The following is a 27,930-nucleotide window of genomic DNA, read 5'->3' on the forward strand; positions in this document are numbered from 1 at the left end:
CACTTAGACGAAAGGGTCCTCTGTGCGCACCACAGGCTGTGCGTTGTAAATCAAATCAACTTCTCCTTCCCTCGCGGTTTGAAGAAAACAAAGGACACAACTTAGCTTCCAGGGGTGCTTTATTTGGTATACTGGCATAATCGGTTTCGGCGGAATGCCTTCATCAGATGCCGCTGTTCCATTACGTGTCTCCCACTCACAGTTCTTTTAAAGCTCCTCCTCCCAGTGGTTCGGAGCTTCACCTGCATCGGATTTCCTTGCCTGCGCTAATGAAAGGGACTACCAGTCCCAGGATGCTGCACGCTGGTAATCCAATGCAATGGGGAAACGTAATTTTGTTTTTAACTTTCACAACCTCTTGCTGCCTTCTTTCAGCCATCCACCCCTCAAGGACAAGATTCGGAGACACATAGTCAATCAAAACGTCTCTCCAACTAGTGCTGGTCCGCTGTGTTTGTGTGTGTGTGTGTGTATATATATATATATATATATCTATTCCAACAAAAACTCCACACGGCAAGAGTTCAACAGCACCAAGAAGCAAGAATCCACAGGTAATTTACCAAAAAAGTGCTTTATTTGTACACCATTGTGCAAAGCATGGACGGTCAGTGTGTCGGGTCCTTCCTGAGACTGGACCATATAAATATATATATGTGTGTGTATATGTATTTGTGTGTGTGTGTATATGCATATGTGTATATATATATATATATATATATATATATATATATATATATATATATATATATATATATATATATATATATATATATATATATATATATATATATATATATATATATATATATATATTACCTACTGGCGGTTGCCAGTAGGTATATATAGTTAGGATTTTTTCTCTATGGGTTTTTTGAAAATTCTATGTCTAATAACTTTGGCGTTTGTGGACGGAATTGGCTGAAATTTTCAGGAAAATGGCACATTTTGTTTCTGAGCAGCCCCTGAAAATTTTGGGGGGGTTCGTCAAGGGGGGGCCGAGAAAAAAGGGGGGTCCCAAAACGCGTTTTTCCCATGTTAATTTCCATAGGGCGGTTGGCCTCACTTTTGCACGAAACTTGGCAAAATTGTAGGGACTGGTAGCCCGATGTGCCTTTTGTAGGTCTCAATATATGTGCTTCAGTGGATTTTGAGAAATTAATGTTCAAAAAAAGATATATATCTGTAGCAGCGGACTGGGCAGCGCTCCGCTACGCGTACTTTTCGCGCAACGGAGCTTTGTGAAGCGAAGCTGATTGGTTCTCCGGCGTCTGTCAACATTCCAAACAGTCCGTAGCGGCCGCCATCTTGTCTCTCGGTAGGATCGAGAGACAAGAGGAGGCCAAAGCGAAGGGGCAAATGACCATAAGGGGGCATAGTACATTGTCGCTCACCCCCTAGGTTTGATGTGGAGGTTTTAAAAGGGCCCCGCGGGGCAAAAAAAAATAAACATAATAATAATCGAACAGCTGAATGGATTTGCACGAAACTTGGCAAAATTGTAGGGACTGGTAGCCCGATGTGCCTTTGCTAGATCTCAATATATGTGCTTCAGTGGATTTTGAGAAATTAATGTTCAAAAAAAGGTATATATCTGTAACAGCGGACTGGGCAGCGCTCCGCTACGCGTACTTTTCGCGCAACGGAGCTTTGTGAAGCGAAGCTGATTGGTTCTCCGGCGTCTGTCAACATTCCAAACAGTCCGTAGCGGCCGCCATCTTGTCTCTCGGTAGGATCGAGAGACAAGAGGAGGCCAAAGCGAAGGGGCAAATGACCATAAGGGGGCATAGTACATTGTCGCTCACCCCCTAGGTTTGATGTGGAGGTTTTAAAAGGGCCCCGCGGGGCAAAAAAAAATAAAAATAATAATAATCGAACAGCTGAATGGATTTGCACGAAACTTGGCAAAATTGTAGGGACTGGTAGCCCGATGTGCCTTTGCTAGATCTCAATATATGTGCTCCAGTGGATTTTGAGAAATTAACGTTCAAAAAAGGTATATATCTGTAACAGCGCACCGCTTCGCGTACTTTTCGCGTTACGGAGCTTTGCGAAGCGAAGCTGATTGGCTCTCCGGTGTCTGTAAACATTCCAAACAGTCCGTAGCGGCCGCCATCTTGTCTCTCGGTAGGATCGAACAGCTGAATGGATTTGCACGAAACTTGGCAAAATTGTAGGGACTGGTAGCCCGATGTGCCTTTGCTAGGTCTCAATATATGTGCTTCAGTGCATTTTGAAAAATTAACGTTCAGAAACAAGATATATATCTGTAACAGCGCTCCGCTTCGCGGAGATAAAATTATATGTGTATTACCTAGCTGTTGCTAACACCAGTTAGCGACGGCTAGTAGAAGATAGCGACCATCTTGGGCCCCACTTTGCATGTGAGTGATATTTATCACTAATGACATGCAAAGTGGGCATGCCAAGATGTTAGCGACTGGAAACAGTCGCTAACATCGCTATCTCCTATTATCAACTTTTGGAAATATTCGAGATAAGGGCGAATATCTCCAAAAGCTACCACCTGCCCTGAGCAGTTCTTAGCCATGTTATCCAATGGGAGGTGGATAACATGGCTAAGAGCATTAGCTCGGTAATGCATGAATATCGCTGAGTTTTCAGCGATATTAATGCATTGCGGTCGTTTTTTATCGTATTTCCGATAAACCTTGATAATAGCAAGGTTTATCTGCGATAATTTCTGACGGTAAAAAAATCGTTGCTAAGCATCGTTAGGGATAAATATCGCTTAACTTTGGTAATATGCCCCAACGTCTGTTAACGTTCGATTCGAAGGAAATCAGGAAGTGTTGAAAAACATTGTCTGCGCCATCTTGTCTTTTTTCAAATGCCACACTTTTGTCGTGCACGGCAGCCATTTTAGATGCCTTGACCAGACCCACTCTGTGCACGCTGTCGATCCTTAGCATGGCTCCCCACCCTCGCAAGCATCTCCCCCAGGCAGTGGTCACCCCCGCTCTCTGTCTTATGCATGGGTAATAAACCTCCCCCATCTGCGCTGCTGTTCCCTGAGAATCACACCCTGTGCCCGCCCGACACCTCCCTTTCGCCCTATTCACTACCGCACCCTCTGACACTCCTTTTCCTCTGTGTCCGATTGTCCAGGCTGGTCCTAGGGTATCAGCTAGCCCTGCAGATGTAGTTTATGGCCACAGCTGTAAAGAATCACCCCTCTTCAAAGGAGTTATAGTAGATCAAGGCCCACACTCGATGAGATCCGTCACAGCAGAAGCGTTGCTATTATCTGAAAACCATCCTGTATTGTGATTGGGGAGGGGACCGAGCCTGAAGCGGAAGATTCCAGGGATGACTGTTTGTACATCAAAGTTTTTACAATTATGTGTCACATAAAAAATATATAGCACTCCGACAAAGTAGTAAGATTATAAAACTTTAATAATTTATAAATATATACAAGAAAACAAAAATAGTAATAACATATAAACATTTTTAGGGAAAAACAACGAAGTAGCGGTCGGCTGTGCGAATAGTCCCAACGCAGCACAACGTCCAGATTTCCGGCGTGGGGCGTCGCGGGGGGTGGGTCATCAGTAGCAAACTGTTGTGCGAATAGTTCCAAGGCAGCAGAACGTGCCGAAATCTAGATGACACGAAAGTGATGTCTAGTAAGTTGCCACCCAGCAAATAACGGCATGGGGCGTCGCGGGGGGTGGGTCATCAGTAGCAAACTGTTGCGCGAATAGTTCCAAGGCAGCAGAACGATGGCACCAAGGGGATGTCCAGTAAGTTGCCGCACTGGTTTTGGTATCCTACAATGCTGCTCCGAATAACGGCGTGGAGCGCCCCGGGGGAGGCGGCGTGAACGGGCCTCTCCAGGTGGAGTGTCATCTGTTGTAGTGGGGCGCCCCTTTACCGTTTCAGTTGCCATTCCGTCCGTTTTTGGTCCACTGTGTCAAAAGCCGCAATTCAGCTGAGTTGCGCCCACTCTTGCGGTGCAGCGATAGGCGGCTGTCACAGGACTCTCAAAATGGCGGCAGGCTGTTTCCTTTTTGGGCCTGGTCCACTGAAATGGCCCTGGGACACCTTGGAAATCGGACGCTTGTCTGCTAGGTCTTGGACCCCATTCTCGAAAGCGTCCCCTCCGCCTTGAGAATTCATCAAAAGTTTTGGGGGCTCCGACTCCTGCAGGCTTCTGGTGGGGAGCGGCTGCCATGATTGCTCGCGGAATGACCACGACGGAGCCACGAGATGGTGGTGCTTTCATGCTGACGCCAGCTTCAGTCTGAAACATCCAGAAACAAGGTGGGGCTTTCATCGTTTGGGAAAAAAAAAAAGTTTTCATCCTATGAAAAGTGTTGTTTTTAGGTCACATGATCATGCCTTCCATCATTAGGAAACCAAAAGTAAAATGAACCAATGAAAAGTTTTATAAACAAGTCACATGACCTGTTATGCGGCATAGGGTATAAAATGCGGAGAAAATACGTTGGCACGTGAGGCGGCGTCAGTAGCGGACCGATGTGCGAATAGGCCGAAGGCAACACAACGCGCCAAGATCCGGATGGCACCGAGGTGGTGTCCAGCAAGTTGCAGCACTGGTGTGGCCATCCTACAATGCTGAAAGTCGGCGTGGGGCGCCCCGTTGGCCTGTGAGTTTGCGTCAGTAGCGGACCGATGTGCGAATAGGCCGAAGGCAGCACAACGCGCCAAGATCCGGATGGCACCGAGGTGGTGTCTAGTAAGTTGCCGCACTGGTGTGGCTATCCAACAATGCTGAAAGTCGGCGTGGGGCGCCCCGTTGGCCTGTGAGTTTGCGTCAGTAGCGGACCGATGTGCGAATAGGCCGAAGGCAGCACAACGCGCCAAGATCCGGATGGCACCGAGGTGGTGTCTAGTAAGTTGCCGCACTGGTGTGGCCATCCTACAATGCTGAAAGTCGGCGTGGGGCGCCCCGTTGGCCTGTGAGATGGCGTCAGTAGCGGACCGATGTGCGAATGGGGCCAAAGGCAGCGCAACAATATTTTCTGATTTGAAGACACCACAAGGCGCTGAGATGCCAAGATCCGGATGGCACCGAGGTGGTGTCTAGCAAGTTGTGGCACTGGTGTGGCCATCGTACAATGGTAAAAGTCGGCGTGGGGCGCCCTGTTGGCCTGTGAGATGGTGTCAGTAGCGGACTGATGTGTGAATGGGGCCAAAGGCAGCGCAACAATATTTTCTACTATATTTTCGGAGTAGAAGACACCACAAGGCGCTGAGATGCCAAGATCCGGATGGCACCGAGGTGATGTGTAAGTTGCGGACCGATGTGCGAATGGGGCCAAAGGCAGCTCAACAATATTTTCTGAAGAGAATACACCACAAGGCGCTGAGATGCCAAGATCCGGATGGCACCGAGGTGATGTCTAAGTTGCGGACCGATGTGCGAATGGGGCCAAAGGTAGCGTAACAAGATTTTCTGTATGGAAGATACCACTAGGCGTTGAGATGCCAAGATTCGGATGGCACCGAGGTGATGTCTAGCAAGTTGTGCCACTGGTGTGGCCATCGTACAATGGTAAAAGTCGGCGTGGGGCGCCCTATTGGCCTGTGAGATGGTGTCAGTAGCGGACTGATGTGCGAATGGGGCCAAAGGCAGCGCAACAATATTTTCTGACTGACACCACAAGGCGCTGAGATGCCAAGATCCGGATGGCATCGAGGTGATGTCTAAGTTGCGGACTGATGTGCGAATGGGGCCAAAGGCAGCGTAACAATATTTTCTGTATGGAAGATACCACTAGGCGTTGAGATGCCAAGATTCGGATGGCACCGAGGTGATGTCTAGCAAGTTGGTGTGGTCATCCTACAATGCTGAAACTCGGCGTGGGTCACCCCATTAGCCTGTGAGATGGCGTCAGTAGCGGACCGATGTGCGAATAGGCCGAAGGCAGCACAACGCGCCAAGATCCGGATGTCACCGTGGTGGTTTCATAGTTGAGAGGCACTTCATCTGCAGTGGGGCGCCGAGATCCGGATGGCACCGAGGTGATGTCTAGCAAGTTGCTGTACTTGTGTGGTCATCCTACAATGCTGAAACTCGGCGTGGGTCGCCCCATTAGCCTGTGAGATAGCTGTTCTTTGGATTTGGGCCTGGTCCACTAAAATGGCCCTGGGACACCTAAGAACTCGAACGCTCGATTTTTTTTTCCTTTCCTGTACATGCAAAAAAAGGTAAATGCCCGGTATGTTACACGCTTCATCTGCCACGATGAACTCTCCAGAGGAACCGAAAAAATATATAGTTGTGGTAACTATACCATGCATCGTCATATGGAGAGGTGGCACCAATTAATTATAGTGCTGCATAAAAGAGAGATTTGGAGGAGAACCCCTGACCTGCTAGTACATTCATCAAAGAAGTGGCACTGAGAGCTTCAGAGGCAAGGGAAACGGTCCCAAATATTTAGAAGAACTTTGGAAAGATTAAAATGACATGTTTAGATTGTGGTAAATTAATTTCATGTGGGCAGATGAGTGTTACTCTAATAAATACAGCATATGAACATCATCATAGTCGATGGTTGGTAGAGACATTTTGACTATATCCTGGACCTGCCCGTCCTCGCCCAAAATGGCGCCGGAATAAATGGGACTCGTAACTCCTTGTTGTGTACTGGTTGCAGAACCTTGAAATCACGAGATACGTATGCAGTTTTGAAGCACATGGCGGGCGGGGACGAGAATTGATTGAATATTTCGACATCCCTATTGATATTAAGTTCTGATGTGTTATTGATTACTGTACTGTTGAAAATTCGAATTAACGTCACCCATGGTACTTGCCCGCAAATGTATATCTAGATAATTTTATTGTAACTGGCCCTGTCGTATTTTAATTATAAAATGTACGTCCACCGATTCCGTAACTGTTAGACACCTTAGTTTTTGCAACCTAATGGCCCGCCCGTTACGTTCCTCTACAGTGTAAATGTCTATTCATCATATACGATTACAGTTTGCTCCGTGGCAGGCCCACGTGGTTATAGGCTCGTATTTGTATAATGAAATTTTCACAATAAAGGTTTTTAAAAGAAAACATGGTAGTAGTGTATACATTGGTAAAGTTTTTAATAATAGTCACTGTTTTAGAATCATTAAAAGGCAAGTGAAATAAAGCAGACCAATTACATGAAGGGTAAAAGGTATAATACGAAGGAACGCAGTAAAGATAAATGGTCAAGGGCTGTTGTGTTTTCTATTCCTGCAACATAAAGTGATCGATAAGAATCTCATATTCAGGCGTATCGGCGACTAAGACAGCAGGTCGACCCTCTTTTGCTCAACGGCTCCGTCATGGGACGAAGAAACGCTCTTTTTCTCGAAAAAAGAATATATTTTACTTGCAGGACAGTTGTAAAATTTCCGGGAAAGTACATTAGCCTGGAACATTATAACATATATTTAAGAGAAAATAATGTTCGGAAGTAATTAAAAGCGTAATTTTTAGGTGATATGACCAAGGCTTTCATCATTAGAATAAGAAAAGTAAAATGAACCAATGAAAAGTTTTATTAACAAGTCACATGACTTGTTATGCTTACGTTACGCGCTGCGCGCCCCGGATAACTTCCGGATGCGCTAACGCGGCGCGTCATATGACGCATTACGCGACAACGCAGGTCCAGAATATAGTCAAAATGTCTCCACCAACCAGCGGTCGAAACACAACCCCTTTCAGCAGGCTAAATAGTTCTGTTAAATGACAACAGAAGGGACAGGCAACAAGAACCATCAGTCAAAGAGGGGAGGGCTAGTTCTTCTCTACCGGGTTACATTGGGGCGCTACCGGAACTGATCGAATTGGTAGTCTACAGTGTTTCTGGATGTTTCAGACCGAAGCTGGGGTTAGCATGAGAGCAGCACCATTTCGTAGCTCCGTTGTGGCCATTCCGCAACCAATCATGGCAGCCGCTCTTTATCGTTATTTTGGGCGGGGTGGGTGGCGGAGCCGAGCTGTTTTGCAGCCATCATTGTGTGGAGTTCAGTTCATCTCACTAGTTTTGTATTTGTCATGAGGGGTTGTTCCTAATGTTTCTATTTTAGCGAGGTCAAAAAGAGATCCCATTAGTGGCCTACTGATTTTGCTCGATTCCTTTTCTTTTTTTTTACACGATTTTTCGTTATCTGCAAAGACTAAACAGAGTATTGCGACTCTGTGTTTGTTTGTAAATAGAGAATGAACCAAAGAGAACTAATTCTAAAACAGTAAATACTTGGATAACAATCAATCAAATGGAGAGAGAAGCAGGCACGACGGATTACAACGGGGGCGCAAAGGCCTGCGTTAACTACCTTTCACTATCTGCAAAGAGAGAGTACTCCTAATAGAAATGAGGGGGGGGGGCACCATTCAAAGCAGATCAGTGTGCATAAACACAAAAATGTTTTCACTTACCACGTACTTGACATTCGACAGCTTATGATATTTGCTATTAAAAAACCATTGAAATTCACTGAAAAAACCATAGGTTATAGACCATATATAGTTAGGAATTAGCATTTACAAAACCTTGAAAATTCACTGAAAAAACCATAGGTTATAGACCATATATAGTTAGGAATTAGCATTTAAAAAACCTTATTTTACTCACACAAAACCATTGAAATTCCATATATAGTTAGTTGCACTAACTATATATTGCGCACCCGCAATCCACTGCTGATCATGTCACATATTACATCATTCATGACATGGTCAGTGACATCACTGATGACATCACTGATGACATCTCAAATGACATCACTGATGACATCACTGATGACATCTCATTTGACATCAATGACCACATCACTGATGATATCATTCATGTGACAATACAATGCATCTCCTCACATTTTAATATAACCTCTGTTTCACCCAGTGTTAAATACAGAGTATAATTTTTGAAACCATTGACACACCAATACTAGTTACTACATACGTACTCACTGATTCCTACGTCTACACACACATTCACTCATTCACCCATACAATCATTCATACATACAATCACTCATCTTTACAACACTATCATATGCACTCATACACCTATACAGACACTCACACTCTGCCACTCATCCATGGAGTTACTCACACACCTAGTCAGTCCTGTAAAGAATCAATCACACTTCCATTTTCTTGTCTATACAGTTAAACATAGAGCACCTTACATTTTCAAACATATAGTAACACATACTTACTTTCTTATACAATCATTGATACAAGTACACATTGATCTGCACAGAGTCACACACCTCCCAGCCAGCCACACACACACTCAGTCTCCCATACAAATACTTGGACAATCAATCAATAACCCATATAGTTAATCATATAGCTACTGATCAACACATGCAGTAGTTTACAGAACAACAGACATAATGATGCACAAATTAAGACAGTTTAGTCACTAACCCATGCACTCAGTGAGACACATTTAATCACTCACTCATACATTCAGTCATGCACCTACTAAATCCTTCGTCCAGACAGTTATACATCTACTCATTCTTCAATATCTAAAACATATTTAAACTTTACAGAAACACACAGTCACTGGATGATGTCATCAGTGATGTCATCAGTGATGTCATTTGAGATGTCATCAGTGATGTCATCAGTGATGTCACTGACCATGTCATGAATGATGTAATATGTGACATGATCAGCAGTGGATTGCGGGTGCGCAATATATAGTTAGTGCAACTAACTATATATGGAATTTCAATGGTTTTGTGTGAGTAAAATAAGGTTTTTTAAATGCTAATTCCTAACTATATATGGTCTATAACCTATGGTTTTTTCAGTGAATTTTCAAGGTTTTGTAAATGCTAATTCCTAACTATATATGGTCTATAACCTATGGTTTTTTCAGTGAATATATATATATATATATATATTCATTCACTGAAGAAACCATAGGTTTGACACACGTTATAGTTAGGAATTAGCATTTAAAAAAACTTAGGAATTAACTGAAAAAACCATAGGTTTTACACCAGTTCTAGTTAGCTGGACATTTCACTCAAACAAAACCATTGAAATTCCCCCGTTATAGTTAGTTGTACTCACTATAACTCGCGTGCACGTAATCCACTGCTGAGGATGTCACATATTACATCATTCATGACATGGTCAGTGACATCACTGATGACATCTCAAATGACATCACTGATGACATCACTGATGTCATTTGTGTTAGGAAGGTTCACAACTCTCTAAATTACACTTCTTCAGTTCAACATGCAGAGTATCAGTGCCCCATCTCTTTTTCTACAGATGCTGAGGACCTACCCATTTCATGGTGAAATTAGTACAGAGCCTTTACGAAATGCCTTGGGGCAATTGGGGGCAATAGATACTGCCCGGAGCATAAAAGATTTGTTTTAGAACACAGTTTAGATTTTGATGGTTAATCCATTTATGAGCATTTACCACCTTACGAATTGGTTGAGGACGAAGAAGATATTAACGAAAATCAATTGGCTATAAAAATATTGGAGAAACAGTCGATGTGCAGCCAAGTTTATTTGTTAATCGACCCAAACTTTTTACTAGAGAGCAACAACAGGCCGAATCGATTGAACTCTTTGTTGCAGCTTTGAGAGTTTTACATTTCAGCTTATTCATGATCAGATTGTTGTGCGCTGTTGGGACAGATAGGTACGGGAAAGGTTACTAACTCTGAAGAACCCCAGACTTGCAGAAACCATTGATATGATCAAGAGTCTAGAGGTTTCTCGCAAGTCATGCACAGAGTTGATGCGGAAAGAGCAGAACGGGGTTTTTATTCCTATCCATAAGGGGCAGAGTAAAACGTTTAGAAATAAAAAAAGAGGATAAAGGATTTTATAATCAAACATGTTTTTGTTTCAGATGTGTGTATGCTAGGCGAGGGTCAAATGGTCACCTGTGTCTGCCCAAAAATGTAAAGTGTAAGACCTGTGGCAGATTTTGACACACTGCAAAGTTTTGTCAATCGGTGAAGGGTAAAGACAAGGTGAATTCTGTCCCAGACAGAGAATATAGCGAAGGTTCAGGGAATGAGCATAGTGAAGAAAGGGACTTGGTGTTGGTAGTTCAAGGTGGAGAGACCAATTGTGAAAACTCATATGAGAATATTTTGGTCAGTGGGAAGCCGCTTAACCAGTTGATAGGGTCTAGGGTAAGAATGACGATGGTCACCTGTGAGTTGTTGCAACAAACATGGGGTGAGAGAATATTACTTCTGCTGGTCAGGAACCTGGTAACATATGATGGAATGAAGATCATGGGTTAGTTTGAATGTCACATGAAGTACAAAGCCAAAGCTATTTTTAGGAAGGTGTACATAGCAAGGAAGGGTCTCAACAAGCTTGGGTGGTACCATTAGGGATTATTGGAATGACACTAAGGCCATTGAGGAAAGTTCAGTTTTTTTGTCAAAGTTGGAACGTCTCGTGAGCAAGAGCTTGCTGATCATGATTCTAATAAGTGTAGAACAAGTCTGTTTAAAGAGGTGTTCAGTGATAAACTGAGTAGGGTTGCAGGTTTTAAACACATAATTAAGGTACAAAGTGGAGCCATGGCAGGCAATCACAAGTTAAGGAATGTCCCTTTCAGCATTCGGGAGGAGTTGGCAAAGATTCTCAAAATAATGTGTGAAGATGGTCATTGAACCCATTGAATCATTATGGCTATCCCCATTGATGCTAGCAAGGAATACAAATGTGCAGTTTAGGTTTTGTGTGGACCTGAGAAGTTTGAACAAGGTGATATGGGTAGATTCCCATCCTCATCCCCATATAAATAACATTATTACCACATTTTCGGGCGCCAATGTGTTTAGCAAAATCGTCTTGGAGTCTGCTTACCATCAGATGGAACTGGAGGAATCCTCTAAACATTTCACGGTATACGTATCACCAGTTGACACATTCCAATTCAAGAGGATGCCTTTTGGATTGGCATATGCTGCCTTTGTTTTCCAACGTGTGTTGGAAAAAATGTGTTTCAAGTGTAAAAGGAATGGTAACATTCCAGGATGACATTCTGGTGGCAAGGGAAGATCTGGTCAGTCACAATAAGTTCATGAAAGTGGTGTTAAAAAGGTTGCAGAAATTTGGAATAGTAGTTGATGAGAAAAAATGTGAGTTTGCCAAAAGTAGCATAGAGTATTTAGGCCATGCAATTTTTTAAAAAGGGCTTGCGCCTATGTCTGGGTTGTTGGAAGCTATTACAAGAGCTCCTGATCCCAAAAGCAAAGAACATGTAGCATAATTTCTCAGAGTTTGCGCATTCTATGCTAAATTTATAAAGAAGTTCTCTGCAAAAACTACATTTGAGAGAACTACTTAAAAAAACACAGACTTTTGATTGGAGTTAAGCCTGTTAAGATGAATTTGTTGCTCTCAAGAAGGAAATTGTCTCTGCAGGAGTGTTGGTACCTTTCAGTCTCACGAGTTAGTGTATCATAACAGTAGATGTAAGTAATGATGGGCCGGGTGCTACGCTGCCACAAAAGTGCAATGCTGGAAACAAAGTAACTGTGGGTTTGCTTCCAGGTCATTGACAGAAAATGAGAAGGTATTCTCTGTTATTGGGCTGTAGAACTTTTCTAATGTTTCATTTGTAGAAGGACATTTTCCCTTAAAACAGATCATAAGCCTTTGGTAAATATTCCAGGCAGCACTGTACTGAGGGACCACACTCCAAGATTGGCCAGATTGAGTTCTGAACTTTTACAATATGATTTCAAAATAGAATACATCTCAGGTGGTAAAAATACTAAATCAAATTACTTATCACGCTTCCCAGTCAGCTCGGAAGTGAACACTATGTTCTGTGAGGAGGCTGATGAGGAATGTTTAACAGCCACTATTGATGTTTGCCAGGGTAATACATTCTTCTAGGCTGGCTTATGTCAAGGTGACAGAGGTGTTGTCAGTTGAAAGAAATGGGATGTTGATGAGAATTGTCAAATTTATACCCCCAGTGGGTTGAGGGAAAAGATAATTGTGAGTGGGCATGAAGGACACCCAGGGAAAGCCATCATCAAAAGGAGGAACAGAGAAAAACTATTGGTAGCCAGGTATGGACACAGATATTGTCACCAAGGTTTAGGCCTGTGTGATGCGCCACCAGCTGCAAAGGCATAAAAACTGAGGCAATGCCAGTTGTGTGCATTACCTAAAGTGACATGGGTCAAACTGGAGATAGACTTCATAGGCCCCTTCAACACGTTACCATAGGGAACTAGGTTTGCAATAGTAATAGTAGACTACTACAGTAAGTGGTGGGAGCTAAATTTCATAGAAGAGCCCAACACTGTTGCAGGTTTAAAAATTTCAAGAAATTATTTTTGAGGGAAGGTTGCCCTAATGAAATTGTATCTGATAATGGGGTGTAATTTGTATTGAAAGAAAAGAGGAAGTTTTTGCAGAACCATGTGATTAAACACAAACATGTAGCATTGTATCACCCCCTGCTAACGGTCTTGTGGAAAAAAATAACCTCACATTGGTGTAGTGCATTCAGTGGGCTGTTCAAAACAAACAATTTTGGTGACTGGGTGCGTGTAAAAGATCCTACCTTTGTCATTAAAGGGAACTCCAAGTTCAGGTCACCTGGAAGAGTTGATGTTGTGTCTAAGAATGCTATCCCCATGAAAGGACATGAATGGTGGAACACAAGCCGGGTAATGAAGGTGAAGTAGAGAGTCAACAGTGATGAGGGTGTGGGTATGTCATCACCGGGCAGGAGTTTAGCATCCTCTGGTGGGTAGGCTGATGGTGAAAGTGATGTGTATTTTGTGCCAGGCAATGTTTCCATAGGCCGGCTACTTTAAGATGTTTGAAGGTTGTTGATCCCGTGGAACGGAGAAGCAAAAGAGTGGTGATCAAACCTGCGAGGTATTGTGATGTTTAACCAGTTTATATCTTCTGTTTTCCTATAGAAAGGGTTAGATTGTGAAACCCGTGTTTTTTCTATTGTTGTTTTTTATCGTTGTTACCTGCTTGAGTATATAACCATTATCAATGTTTATGTATTTTAGTATTTTAGTAATATGAAAGGGGGAAATGTTGTGGTGATGTGATCTCTTTGCATTCCACATTTTGGGTTCAACTCCCATGGAATGTGGAACGTACAGCAGAAGATGATTATGTAGGTATTTTATGTCTGGCAGTTGCTGTCAGGAGCTGGAGAAGACTGTGGCAAATAAAGATATTTCTTCAACAATACCCAAGGTGTGGAGATACTGTGACTCTAACTTCACTATACAGATGTTGGATGTATTGGGAAATAGATTTTGAAAAACCTATCTTACTCTGCACCCTTGGGTCTTCAAACATATTTCAAGTTGAAACTTCTATATTAAAAGACTTGAAGACACATGTATTTTTTTCTCTTCCTGCAGCTTGACAAAGTTAGATTAGCTCTTTTTGTTTAATGTTAACCTTAGCATCACAACAGCCGTGGGAGGACTGAATTATAAATTGTCTTAATTCTGCCCAGTTTAATTAATTTGTTCCAAGCAGTTCGTTTTAAATGTCATGTTGATAACACCCCACTAAGTTCCAAAATGTAATATTTGTAAGAGTATTCCTTAGGTTAAAAAAGTCAAAGTGTGATGTTATTTATTGTATTTTCTTAATATTTGCACGTGTTAGAGGTACGGTAGCTAACGTGGTTCAGAGAGAGTAGACATTCAGGGATAGACAAAATCCAATTTTAAAAACAAAGCTTCCATTGACTTTTGTCTGTTATGAATAATGGTGTTGTAGTTCTTAGCTGAAAGTAAGCAGAAGCATAATAAGTTTTACTTATGGGTAGGTAGCAGTTAGTAAAATAAAATGGGAGAGCTAGTCAAAGGCCTCAGACAATCATAACATGTTTCTCATTTTTCATTTGGAGATTTTCATATAAAAAATGTTTTCGTTGCAGTGTGTGGCGATGTTCATGGACAGTTTTTCGATCTAATGAAGTTATTCGAAGTGGGCGGATCACCAGCTAATACAAGATACCTCTTCCTTGGTGATTATGTTGACAGAGGTTATTTTAGCATAGAGGTAATGGTATACATTAATATACTTTCTATAAGTAATTGTCTCTAAGGGCTTGTTTTTATGAAAGCTGCAAAATATATTGCTGGAGTTATGGTGCAGAAGATGTGTGTATCTTGCATAAGCAAACACTTTTTGGGGGTGGATACTTCTAACCACAGGTTCCTCACCTTGTGAATACCCGTAGGCGCCAGACTGGATTCAGAGAATTTATTTTCAGCAATTCCCTCACACGTCGGTAGGTGGCACTGTGTCAATTCTGTCCTGCCCATAAGTGACGCTGCTGTAACAAATAACTGCCACCCCTGCATGCTGATGTCATTTCCTTTGTTTTCACAGATCCAGGGCTCACTCCCTCAACTTTTATGTCATTTGACAGGTTTTTTTTGTCCAAATGTTTTCACAGCGTGCAATGAATATGTCCCCTCCAAAGACTACAGGATTTAAACCCTGAATGGACTGTCACAAACAGATGTCTGTGACAGACTCCCATCAGGTTTGTGTCTGGTGCCTAGGTTCATTGCACATTTCCAAATCGTGCGAGAACTGTAGCTGAATGAATCCAAAGGTGATCTGGTACAGCAAACCCAAGCTTTTTGTTGCCATAACACAGAAGGCACGTTAAGGGCTAGTCTTGGTCAAAGTTGAGGGCGCAGATCCGGTGTAGTTTTTGAGGCCGTTCTCAGGAAAGGTCTTTTTCACATTCAAAGTCATCAGGTAAGTCAAAGTCAGAGACAAAAACAGGAGAATTCGAATTGTGACTCTCTATCTTCCCACCACTGTCGTCCAGAGAATTCACTTGGACATCAGGATGCCCCGCGACTTGTCAATGATCTCACAACTTATTCTCACATAGACCGTACTTTTTGCCCTATCATTGACCCGCAACAAGTGAAGGCCTTCAAGGAAGTTCCTTTGTGCATCTTTGGCACCCTTCCAGATCTCTCTGGTGTGTCTCCGAGCCCCGAGCATCCAAGGAGGCCTCTTGTTGGCTCACAATTGGCAGTTCTGTCCTTGATGCGGCCTGTACCTCTTGAGCCTGCTACAGGTTCTGCCATTGACCCTGGGGACGACACCCCCTCTGACTTCACACATGGCAGTGATCCATGCACCTGTTCCCATTTTTAGAAATAGAGGTCTCTAGTTGGCAGAGGTAGGTACCTTTGTCCAAATAGGGACCCTTGCTTCTGTCAGGGTAAGGGGGATTTCCCCGATTGCAGAGCGGCGCCGGATGTAAGCGAATATGAGAGGTATCGTTTGAAACTGGGTTTGAAGAAAATCACGTAGTCAGATTTGCATAAGAAATCGTCATTTACATACATTATACGATGTGAAGACTTTACAAACCCAAGGAAGAAGCAAAATATTTCGCAGATTTTAATCTTGGGTCGTAAACAATTTATCGAGGGTGTCTTGAACAAGAAAGACGTTAAGCACGGCCTTTTCCCTTATGTATGGTGGCGCGGCCGCTAGTATGTACCCACGCTAAATCAGACAACCCAACGCCTATTTAGAAGAGTCTTAGCTGAAAATCAAACAGACATTAAACTCTGCCTTTTAATAACAATTTTCTAAAGCACACATGATTAAATGCTATTCCTTATAAAGAGACAATTATCGTGAAAAGTCCTGATAAAGGTGGTGCTATATTTGGTTGCACACCAAAACGCTTCAACGCTTCTGGGGTGTTAATTTCGAGGAACTATTGAGTCAAAGGATTTTCTATATGATAGGACTACGATATAGATTCAATCGAATTAACTGTTTTCTGGTGATTTTTAATATGTCACCTGTTGTTGTCTCTTTATTTTGTTGATGGATTTGTCACATGACATGCTTTTATGAATTGTGGACAGTGTTTTGCTGTTTTTTTTAAAGAATTGTATTATTGGTCTTTGTTAATGTACATTAAAAACATTTTTGTGATTTTTATATAAATTTGTGTATTTTTATAATTATACGTGGGGTTGTCGAAAGTATACACTTATGAAAGGATTTTGCTTGATATATGGTTGAATGTGGCTCACAGGTTGGTAGTTGGTCCAAGGGAATATTTTTTATTGTTACTATAAGGGGGATACACTCCTAAAATAACCCCTGCTCACCCCCTTGGTAGCTTGGCACAAGCGGACAGGCAGTGTGTAAAGCATTTGTGAACACATAGAGTAATACAGCGAAAACACTACAAATGGACACCACACTAGTTTAGAAAAAAAGTGATCTTTATCTAAACCAAAACAAGACCAAACAACAAAAATCCACAATACAGTAGGAAAAATATGACTTTGAGATGGTAGAAATAGTTCAGTTCAAAGCACATTGCAGATGAGACACGCTTCACACAAAGTACCTTGGATGTGTCATGCAAACAAACAAAACGGGCCGGAAGGTGATGCGTCGGTTCCTTCCACTCAGGGAAGGTGATGCGTTGGTTCCTTACTCCGGAGGAGGTGATGCGTCAGTTCCATACTGCTGCGCAGCAGAGGTGATGCATTGGTTCCTTACCGGAGAGGAGGTGATGCGTCGATTTCTTACTGCGTGGGAAGGTTATGTGTCGGTTTGTTCCTGCGTCCCCCAACGATGTGACAGACATGGTGCCTCCATGCGATGCGACGATCCGGAACGATGCGTGCAGCCTTGCGTCTAAATCGGTGCAGTGATCTCGGACTTCGGAGATCGATGCGGCGATTTCTCGAGCTGCCGCAGGCACTGCGCCGGTTTCTCGACGACGCGTCGGGAACAGGTACGGATAAGTCAGGCTTCTCGGTGTTGCTTTGATTTTCCAGCTCCCAGTGGACAACAGTCTTCAGAGGTCCAAAACAACAGCAGGCACCTCTTTGCAGGTCGAAACTCCCAGCAAGGAAGTTCAGGGGAGCTGGTGGTGAAGTCTTTGTGTCCTTGAGACTTCAGAACTGGAGGCAAGCTCAGTTTAAGCCCTTGAAGATCGTCCTCAAGCAGGGGACACAGCAAACAGCAAAGTCCTTTCTCTCCTTTCCTTGGCAGCAAGTAGCCACTGCAGGCCAACCCCAGACAACAAACAGCACAGGGGCAGTATTTCTCCTCAGCTTCTCTGGCTCTTCTCCTTGGCAAAGGTTCTACTTGATACCCAGAAGTGGTCTAAAGTTCTGGGGTCTGGGCCCCAATATTTATACTAGAAAATTATTTGTTCTCTGGTGGCAGAGAAGCCATGTGCTTGGTCAAAACCGGTTCTGTCCTCTCTGGTGCAGTTTCCTGGCAGGAGGTTGAGACAGCATCGTGGAAGGCAGACCAGGCTCATTCAGGTGAAAGGAAATCTCACCCCCCCTACTCTAAATGCAGCCCAGGTCTATTCAGCTCAGCCCTGACTAATCAGACTCTCTGGAGCCACTGCTCCTCCCCAGCCCCTCTCATCCAAAGCCAGACAAGCAATACACAAACCTAGCAGAGGCACACTAAATGGCTAAGCAAGAAAATACCTACTTTCTAAAAGTGATATTTTCAAACACAGAATGTAAAAATACCCCTCACTAAAAGATGCATTTTAACATTCTGAGTTCAGGCATATCAAACTTTATTTTTCGACCTTGTTCCCAGGGCTAGTTATGTTTATAAGATGTTATAAGCAAACTCTCTATTCTGTCCTATCGGAACAGGTAGCCTTGCAATAGTGAAAAACAAACGTGGCAGTAATTTACGATCAGGACATGCCATACACACCAAGGCACGTCCTACCTTTCACATACACTGCACCCTGCCCACAGGTACACCTTGAGCCTACCTTAGGGGTAACTAACATGTAAGAAAAAGGAAGGTTAGGGCCTGGCAAGTGGGTACACTTGCCACGTCGACATGGCAGTGCTAGTCTGCACACAGGCTCTGCAATGGCAGGCCAGGGTTACATTACAGGTTGCTTATGTGAGTGCCCACCAGCAGCATTTGATTTACAGGCCCTGGGCACACACAGTGCACTGTGCTAGGGACTGACTACTAAATCCTATCAACCAATCATGGACACACCAATCCATAACAACAATTTACAAAGGGAGCACTTGCACTGAGCAGCAGTGGCAAAGTGCCCAAAGCATCTAGACCAGCAAAACGGAGTCCAACACACAGCAAAAACAAAGGAGGCAACGACAAAAAATGCAGGGAAGACCCACACCAATGGTGCCAGGTCTAATGCTCATGTGTTGATGCTGTAGGAAGAACCAGTTGTTTTTTTCAGATTCGTTACGACCTAAACAGAGGACTTTCCCCCCGTCGCCCTTCTCCCCTTCCCCCCTTCAGAATCAAAACACAGCAAATTCAACCCTATTCTGACTCAGATGGGATGCTGCCTTTATCCTGGCCATTACATATTCCTTTAGCTTCCGATTCTGAGCAACACGAAGATGAGGCAGACAAGTGTTAGAATCCCTTTCAGAGGGCTATGAGCTACAGGGCCCAACTGTGGTGTGTGTGACTTTTTACTCCTGAAGTCCCAGGGTCCGACATGCCATGAGTCCTGAGAAACTGGTCCAAGTACCCCTTCATCACTCGCCACCCAGTGGTAGTGCAGATCGAGCATTCCACAGTTTCTTAAGGAGGAAGGAGGTGCAAGGTGAACACAGGTTCAAGATTAAAAATATACCTAGCAACACCAATAAATGAATGTCCAGCCACTAGTTTTTTTGAAAAAAGTAGTATTTATATTACAACACTAAATGAAATACGACATACACAAACAATGTGCCCAGCCCTCCCAAGGCGGCACTCTAGCATATTCTAGGCAGAGCCCCAAGTCATACTTCCTGTCTACTGGGAGTGTTAATTCCCCTTTTACGATAGGCAAAATTCATATTAGGTGCCATTACGAGTCTGAGTCTTAGAATTCTCAATCTAGCTTTCTAGGAGTCAGAGTGGTCCAGCGCAATGAGGTAATGAGGCTGAGCAAGTTTCCCCTGGGCTCTTCGGCACAGTGATCAGTCTTACCCGCTCCCACTGGTGTTGTGATATGGAAGACCCTAGGAGCATTGTGGTGGACTGGAGCAGTTGCCGGCATTGTGTGATAGTCTCATCGCTGCAGGCCTGGGGTCTGATTGTCTATGGATGCTGTGATAAGTTCCTCATATCCTGTTGGCATGCTGGGTAAAGTCAGTCTGCTTCCGATGCTTAAGTGGGGGCACTGACTACATGGGTCAGAACATGGGCTTTCACAAGTTGCACCTGGCGACAGCCATCCTGCTTATATGGTCCACCAGGGTGACAGCCCTTACTCTTCACAGTAGCCCCCTCTCTGGCATACAGGCCTGCTAACAGAAATCCACACAAGGGCAAAGGCCTGACCTGTGGAACAGCAGTTCCCTTTACGGCAGCCCCAGGTGTGATATATAGTGGCTGACTTTAGTCTATACACAAGTAATGGCCAGATGGTCCAACAGCCACTTTCTCACACCTCGCTATGGAGAACCACTCGCCAGGATCCCTCACTGGACCTCGCTTCCTGCAGGCGCTCTCCTCTACCTCTACCTCTAGGGTCTTCTGGTCTCCACGGTCAGGCAGACACTGGTGCTCCGGACTCAAGGGCAGGTGGTCTTGATTTCCTTGGGTGATGTCCGCTCACCCAGCTGGAAAACTGGCAGACCTTGATCCCCATGCCTGGTCACAATAGGCAGAACTCTTGTTGACCTTCTCCACCTCAATGTACAGCCCAGGCTTGCTATTTGACGTTCGGCAATATGAGAGCTCCTAGCTCCCCTTTTTATGATGCATTTCCAGACACAAATGTGATTTAATTCCCCATTCTTTGAAGTTCATGTTTCAGGAGGTGCCTCCTTTAAAGTGCCATTTTCTCTGTCCTGTCCTTTGCCCAGGAAGAAGGCTGTTACAGGAGGAGTGGCTCCAACCCAGATGGCTCCACAACACAGGCCATGGGAGTTACTCGTGGATCAAACTTGAGTGTCAGGCTCACTGATATATGCTTAATAAAATTTACAGAGTCTCCCAGCCCTACTCTTTATGATTTTCCTTATCAGCCCCTTCCTTCTTCTTCAGATGTTCCCAGGCCCCTTTGACCAGTGACCTTTTCAGAATCATGGAGCACTTTGGAAGTGCACAGGAAAGCCTGGCTGTCCCTTCCTTCAGTTTGTGTCCCACCCAGTTCTCAGGAATATAGCAATCCACTAATCTGTTTGGGAGGCTGCCCTACTTCCACATGCCTTCCTCAAGATTTTGGGCTTCTGACATGGAACCCACTGACTTCTGTGTATTGTACCATTTACAGCCACTCTTATATCACAAAAGGCACAGCTGCACTATGCTGTTCAGGTTCCGTCTTATGGCCAGTGTTGTTGAGCATGTTCATGTTTTCTCAGCATTATTAGTTGCTGACATTCCTTTTTCTGGTTATTGTAGTCCTTCAGGCAGATATTGTATCTTAAGTGATTATATTCTTTCTATTGGGAAAGGATGTTCGAGAACATTTCCCTCTATGATGTACCAATTCTTCTCTACCTACAATTAATGTAGGTTGATCATTGAGGGTAGAGGTGTGGACCTTGTTCTACCTTTTCTAGAAGACTGTTATTACCGATATTCAGGGTTATTGCTCTCTCACAGGGTGATTCCCTTCATTATCTACCTGTCTATAATTGCAGGCAGACAACTCTTTGCCTTATTTTCTGCCTTTACAGGCGGTGGATTGGTCTCACTTGGCGAAGTATGGCTCCTGGAGGGCAAATTAATATTAATCTTTTTCAGCTTTTACCAGTCCATCGATGATGGTCTCTATTTACAAGGCAAGGACTTGTGCAGACCTTCGTATTGGGTAGGCTATCAAGATTTCTTTTACTTCTTGATACCTTATTCGTTTTTATGCTGCCATGGTTTAATGGTGGTCTACTTGCATTACTCTGATGGGTTGGATGCTGTTGCGTTTTTAAGTGCATGATTCCGCTATGGCCACATGTCACTGTTGCCTGCGGGTTATTTCTCTTTCAGCTATCTTTTAAAATACATTTTCTTTTTTTGGTACATAGGCTTTTGAATGTACACTCCTATATCTCCATTTATATCCGTATTTTGATATATATGGGATGTTCTAGATGTCCTTGTACATCTCGAATTCTTTTTTCTTTGAAAGGACTGCTTCAATGTCAATAGGGGTAAGGATGTCTTGGACGTTTCTATTATAGGAACATTTGTTTTCTACATAGAGGATGGATTTTCCCTGTGTTCTTTACAGAGCAGTCCTGTCCGTAGCTGGTTTACAGGTGTGGGTCAGCGGCACGGCTGGCTGTTATGGGTTCATAGGTTTGAACATCCTGTCCTGCTTTTAATATATAACCATGTGGTGGATGACAAAGTCTTCTTGGCATGGGTGATATCTTTCTTATGTGTGTATTACCTTATACTTTTTTTTACTGTGGTTCCGTCCACAGTTATTGTGAAAAGAGATCTTAATTCGGTCTGCACGTTTGTTGGAAAACATAAACTTTGGGTAAGGTGCCTGGTTTGATTCCGGGCACCACCACAGGATAAAGTTGGCCTAGATACCAGCTATCTCACAGTGCCACCAGAAGCCCCCTAACCCTACCAGGGAGAGAATGGTTTCTAGCATCCACTGAACATGACAACCCTGACCCCTCAGGGATCGTTGTAACAGATCAGAACCTCTTGCTCAGTCACTCATGCTCTTTGTTCTCAGAGACATATACAGAGAATACACATTGGGACGTTTTCAATATATTTATTGAGCAAATGTTATTCTTGTATAATATACATGTGCTGTGATAATCAGTAGAGAGAAGCAGATGAAAGCGATTACAAGCACCGAAAGAGTAAATAGTAGATACAGTTATACCATGGTGTTAAAACAGTGTTTATATGCAGGCATATAATCAATCAATCAATGCATTTGTAGAGTGTGCTACTCACCCGTGAGGGTCTCAAGGCGCTATGGGGTGGGGTAAGCAGCTACTGATCGAACAGCCAGGTCTTGAGAAGTCTCCTGAAGGTCAGCAGGTCCTGTGTCTGGCGCAGGTGGGCGGGGAGGGTGTTCCATGTCTTGGCGGTGAGGTGGGCGAATGATCTGCCGCTGGTGGTCATTCAGCGGATGTGTGGGACAGTGGCACGGGCGAGGTCTGCAGAGTGGAGCTGGCGGTTCGGGGTGTAGAAGGACAGTTGTTCATTGAGGTATGCTGGTCTGGCGTTGTGGAGTGCTTTGTGAGCGTGGGTGAGGAGCTTGAAGGTGATCCTCTTGTTGACCGGGAGCCAATGCAGATCTTTCAGGTGGGTGGTGATGTGGCTGTGGCGAGGGAGTCCGAGGATGAGGCATGCAGAGGCGTTTTGTATGCGTTGGAGTCTCTTCTGGAGTGTGGCCATAGTTTCTGCGTAGAGGGCGTTGCCGTAGTCCAGCCTGCTGCTGACGAGGGCCTCGGTGACCATTCTTCTGGTTTCAGTGGGGATCCATCTGTAGATCTTGCGGAGCATGCGGAGGGTGTTGAAGCAGGAGGAGGAAACAGCGTTGACTTGCTGGGTCATAGAGAGCGTTGAGTCCAGGATGAACCCCAGGTTGTGTGCGTGGTGGGTGGGTGTTGGGGCAGCTCCCAGCGTGGTCGGTCACCAGGAGTCGTCCCATGCGGAGGGGGTGGAGCCGAGTATGAGGATATCCGTCTTGCCCGAGTTTACTTTCAGCCGGCTGGTCTTCATCCATTCTGCGACAGCCTTGATTCCCTCGTGTAGGTTGGATTCAGGGTCCTTGGTGAGGTAGAGGATCAGTTGCGTGTCGTCGGCATACGAGTCAATGTTGAGGTGGTGTGCTCGGACGATGTTGGCGAGCGGTGCCATGTAGATGTTGAAAAGGATCAGGCTGAGGGATGATCCTTGGGGTACGCCGCAGGTGATCCTGCTGGTTTCGGATCGAAAGGGGTGAGGCGGACTCGCTGGGTTCTGCCGGTGAGGAAGGAGGTGATCCAGTCCATGGTTTTGTCTCGGATCCTTGCGTTGTGGAGGCGTGTGCGCAGGGTGTGGTGGCAGACTGTTTCGAAGGCGGCCGAGAGGTCCAGGAGGAGGAGGGCCACGGTTTCGCTGTTGTCCAGTATGGCCCTGATGTCGTCGATGGCGGCGATGAGGGCGGTTTCGGTGCTGTGATTGCTGCGAAAGCCGGATTGGGAGGGGTCCAGGACTTTGTTCTCGTCCAGGAAATCGGTCAGTTGTCTGTTTTTTTTGTTGAAAATATTTTTATTGAGCACTACAAATAATACACAGGTGTATACGGTAAATCATAAGCGTTGTGAAGGCCTCGCATAGCAGCAAGGCTGCCCGGATCCTGGCCTCATGCTAAGATAAGGTATACAATCGTCTTACAGTAAATACAGCATGACTGACAGTATAAATGTAGAAACTGTACATCCATTCAGGTAACAACAACTCAAATAAGTGGTGACATGTGCAGTACCATTTTCACCCCCCCACCCTCAATAACCCTCCCCAAGCTATACCCCAACAAACAAGTAACTCAAGTGCTGCAACACAGAGTACACACCTCGCTGATGTTCATGCGTCCAGTGCGTATCAGGCCTGAGAACCCCAGAAAGGGGCGCGCTCCGTAGGGGGAGGGGAAAGGAGGGAAAGGGGGGAAGGAGATGGGGCGGGGAGAGAAACACAGAGGAGAGCAAGGAGAAGGTGAAACCCAAGGTGGGGGAGGGACCAAGTAATAGGGCCGGGGATAGGGGAGCAGAGGGGAGGCCCCCTGGTAGAGCATGGGTAATCTTTAATCCGCTTATAAGACTACACCACTGTCCCTCCTACTGCGTTGCGAACCCGAAGGTTCATCATCCTCCATAGCCTTGAATTGTTCCACTAGGTGTGCCCAGTCCAGCGAAATCTGTCGCTTTCGCAGTCCCCTGTATTCCTCACGGTGTAAGGCCTCCCTTTCCGCGACCGCCCATCTACCCACTTCTTCACGCCAATTGCCCACTCGCGGCGCTAGAGTAGACTTCCAACGTCGTGTTATACGTTCCGCCAACATCAGAGCCAACCCTGCGAATCTGCGCAGCAATTTAGCCTTCTTAGGGAGGGGGAATAATCCTAAAAGGCAGGCCTCGAGTGTGTCCCACGGCATGCGCTCTGTCAACGCCTCCCTCCTTGGACCACTTCTGACCAAAACCCCAGCAACACCCGACAGGACCATATCATATCAATAAAATCAGCGTCATGCATCCTACACCGTGGGCATACCGCAGCCGTCATGGGATTTTTTTTTCGTATCATAGATGGGACAAGGTATGCCTTATGTAGTACAAATAATAGGGTCAGTTGTTTGTTGGTGGTTTTCTCAATGACTTTCCCCGGGAACGGGAGCAGGGAGATGGGTCGGAAATTCTTGGTCGTTTGGGTCTGCCACAAGGTAGTAATCAGGCTTACTCCTACTATGCAAACTCTACTCTCTGTGTGTGTCTAGAGTGTATGTAGGTGTAAAGCCAAGAAGCCCACCAAGGGACGATCCAACCCCATTACCTGGCAGGGAGGAATGTAGGGCCCGTCTTCGACACCCCTCACGGAGATGTCAGACCACTATGTGGTGAAGTCTCAGCATTCTGGGACCCTCAGTATCAGCTAAAGTGCCTCCTCTACTAATCCTCTGTGACGTTTATTATTTATAACAAAAAGCATCCTTGCGATGTGCGTATAGATTACTAATGTTATGGTTATGTAGATATCCCTGCCTTCCCGTGGATGAAGATAGAATAACATTTCTACTTCATGCGTGGAGGCCTTGTACCTAGTGTTCAAGGCATCGTGATAATGTTATGCCAAACCAGAAGTGTAAACAGAAGTATTTTCAGAGAAACTAATCCAACATGGTCACACTTGAATATCTGCAAAATGTCACAGCAGTAATGTTATTGTGCAAAATGAGGCAAATATAAGAAATGAGCAGCTTCGCTACATGGGCCCATAACACCCACTCCTGATACTAAGGGTCAATATATAGAAGCTATCTCTTTTCCTGCTGTAGCCGATCCGGAGAGGAACCATGCCGGCCAAAGGACCACTGCAGTCCGTCCAGGTCTTCGGGCGCAAGAAAACTGCAACTGCTGTTGCTCACTGTAAAAGGGGAAATGGCTTGATAACAGTTAACGGAAGGCCCCTGGAAATGATTGAGCCTAGAACACTTCAGTACAAACTTCTTGAGCCAGTTCTTCTCCTAGGCAAAGAGAGATTTGCTGGTGTTGACATCAGAGTCCGTGTGAAGGGTGGTGGTCATGTTGCCCAAGTCTACGCTATTCGCCAGTCTATTTCAAAGGCGCTTGTGGCTTATTACCAGAAATATGTTGATGAAGCTTCCAAGAAGGAAATGAAGGATATATTGATCCAGTATGACAGGACTCTACTGGTAGCAGATCCTCGTTGTTGCGAGTCTAAGTAATTTGGTGGACCCGGAGCTCGTGCTCTCTACCAGAAGTCCTACCGATAAATTTGTTGCATTTCTTCCAATAAATCTGAAGTGGAAACTAAAAAAAAAAAAAAAAAAAGGAAGCTATCTAAAGGTCTAAAAGCACTTCCAAATTAATCTAAAAGGAAGCTTCCCTTTAAAATATTCATAAAAGCCTTGAAAACGTCCTCATACTGTTTCAAACCCTAAGCACTAAGAAAGCCAAGGTACCTAGAAAAAGTAAAGCAAAAACAGTTTTAATTAATTTTGTTAAAAAAACAGTCCAAATTGTTCCCACCACATGGAAAAGACACTTGTTTATGTTCTCTTAGTGATAGTCGCAACATTGCTCTCACTGGCAACTGCAGACGACTTTTTCAGAGGCGCACCTCGAAGCAGATTTATGGAGCCACGGTGATTCCATCCAGTTCCCACAGCAGCCGCTGAGGGACGGACTGCATCCTGTAAGTGTTCCGCAGAGCCATTGTCCATTTCACCAGGAGCCAAAGCATCCCAGGGTGGCTCGAAAAATAAATTCATCAGCAATGGAATACGCTGGGGACAAAAATACCCATGGGCTTTTAAGGGGCCTATCAGTACTTCAGTGTCCAATGGTTCAACTGATTGTGATACGAGACATAAATCCAATGCCTATTTATGGCTGCAAAGCAGGCAGTCTAATACAGGTTGAATGCAGTGAAGCCAAACAGGCCTGAAAGACAAAAACAGCGCTTATTCAGTTCTTGATGCCGAGGTGTGCTGAAGCAGTGTATCATACCCTCAAGGCATTACAGCACAGCTAGTGCTGTGTCAATTCTGGGGCGTCCATTGTGGAGAAGAAAATGTAAAATCAGAATTCCCTCCACAAGTAGCAGGACAAGCTGGAGACCTCCTAAAACGCTTCCCAACACAGGGTGTATGAAAAATTCTGAAAATCGTCTGAAATGTGCTAACCAGGTCGGAGCCAATACATATAAAAAAGTGCGCTAGGGGGGTGTGGCTGGCCATCATGGCCGATCGGACATGACTCCGATTGGCTCTGTCCCAAGCCCCGTGAAATTCCTGGCCTAAGGCGTTTCCCAGAGCGCTCCGATCACCCCATGCAGCTCCCAGAAGTGGGGGAGCAGTAGCGCATTGGATTCGACCCTGAAGACGATTGAAGGAGACAGCAATGACCTATTAGCAGTTTGAGGAAGGTCCTGCACGCTCCTGACAAAATGGCAACCCCTCCTGCGCAGCTGAGCCCTGGAAGACCTGGAGAGGGACTCGGCAGACTGGAGGCATGGCTGGTGTCCCCCGAATGCGCCCGATGTTAAAATAAAAAAAGTAAGAGAGCAATAGATGGCAGCAGGAGGCGTCCGCGATACCTCCTGGCACTGCCACGCACGGGCCTGAGGGCGGAGCGGCTGAGACTGGGACAGCGGTGATGCGGAGGGAAGGCGCGGGACCGCATCGGTAGAGCACCAGGCTGCTGACGATTGTGGGAC

The 27,930-nt window shown here is 44.8% G+C and overlaps 1 protein-coding gene and 1 pseudogene across 8 annotated transcripts in view; both read left to right on the plus strand.

The window, feature by feature from the left end:
• PPP3CB (protein phosphatase 3 catalytic subunit beta) overlaps positions 1-27,930 on the plus strand; it is a 693,000-nt gene that overhangs the window by 153,930 nt on the left and 511,140 nt on the right. For all 8 annotated transcript variants that reach the window (XM_078643132.1, XM_078643134.1, XM_078643135.1 and 5 more), the window contains exon 3: positions 14,930-15,054. In XM_078643132.1, the coding sequence (XP_078499258.1) occupies positions 14,930-15,054 (125 nt within the window). The remainder of the gene's footprint in view (positions 1-14,929; positions 15,055-27,930) is intronic.
• On the plus strand, positions 26,015-26,461 carry LOC144753357 (small ribosomal subunit protein uS9 pseudogene; annotated as a pseudogene).

This window comes from Lissotriton helveticus, chromosome 5_1 (assembly GCF_964261635.1).
Source record: "Lissotriton helveticus chromosome 5_1, aLisHel1.1, whole genome shotgun sequence".
NCBI lineage: Eukaryota > Metazoa > Chordata > Amphibia > Caudata > Salamandridae > Lissotriton > Lissotriton helveticus.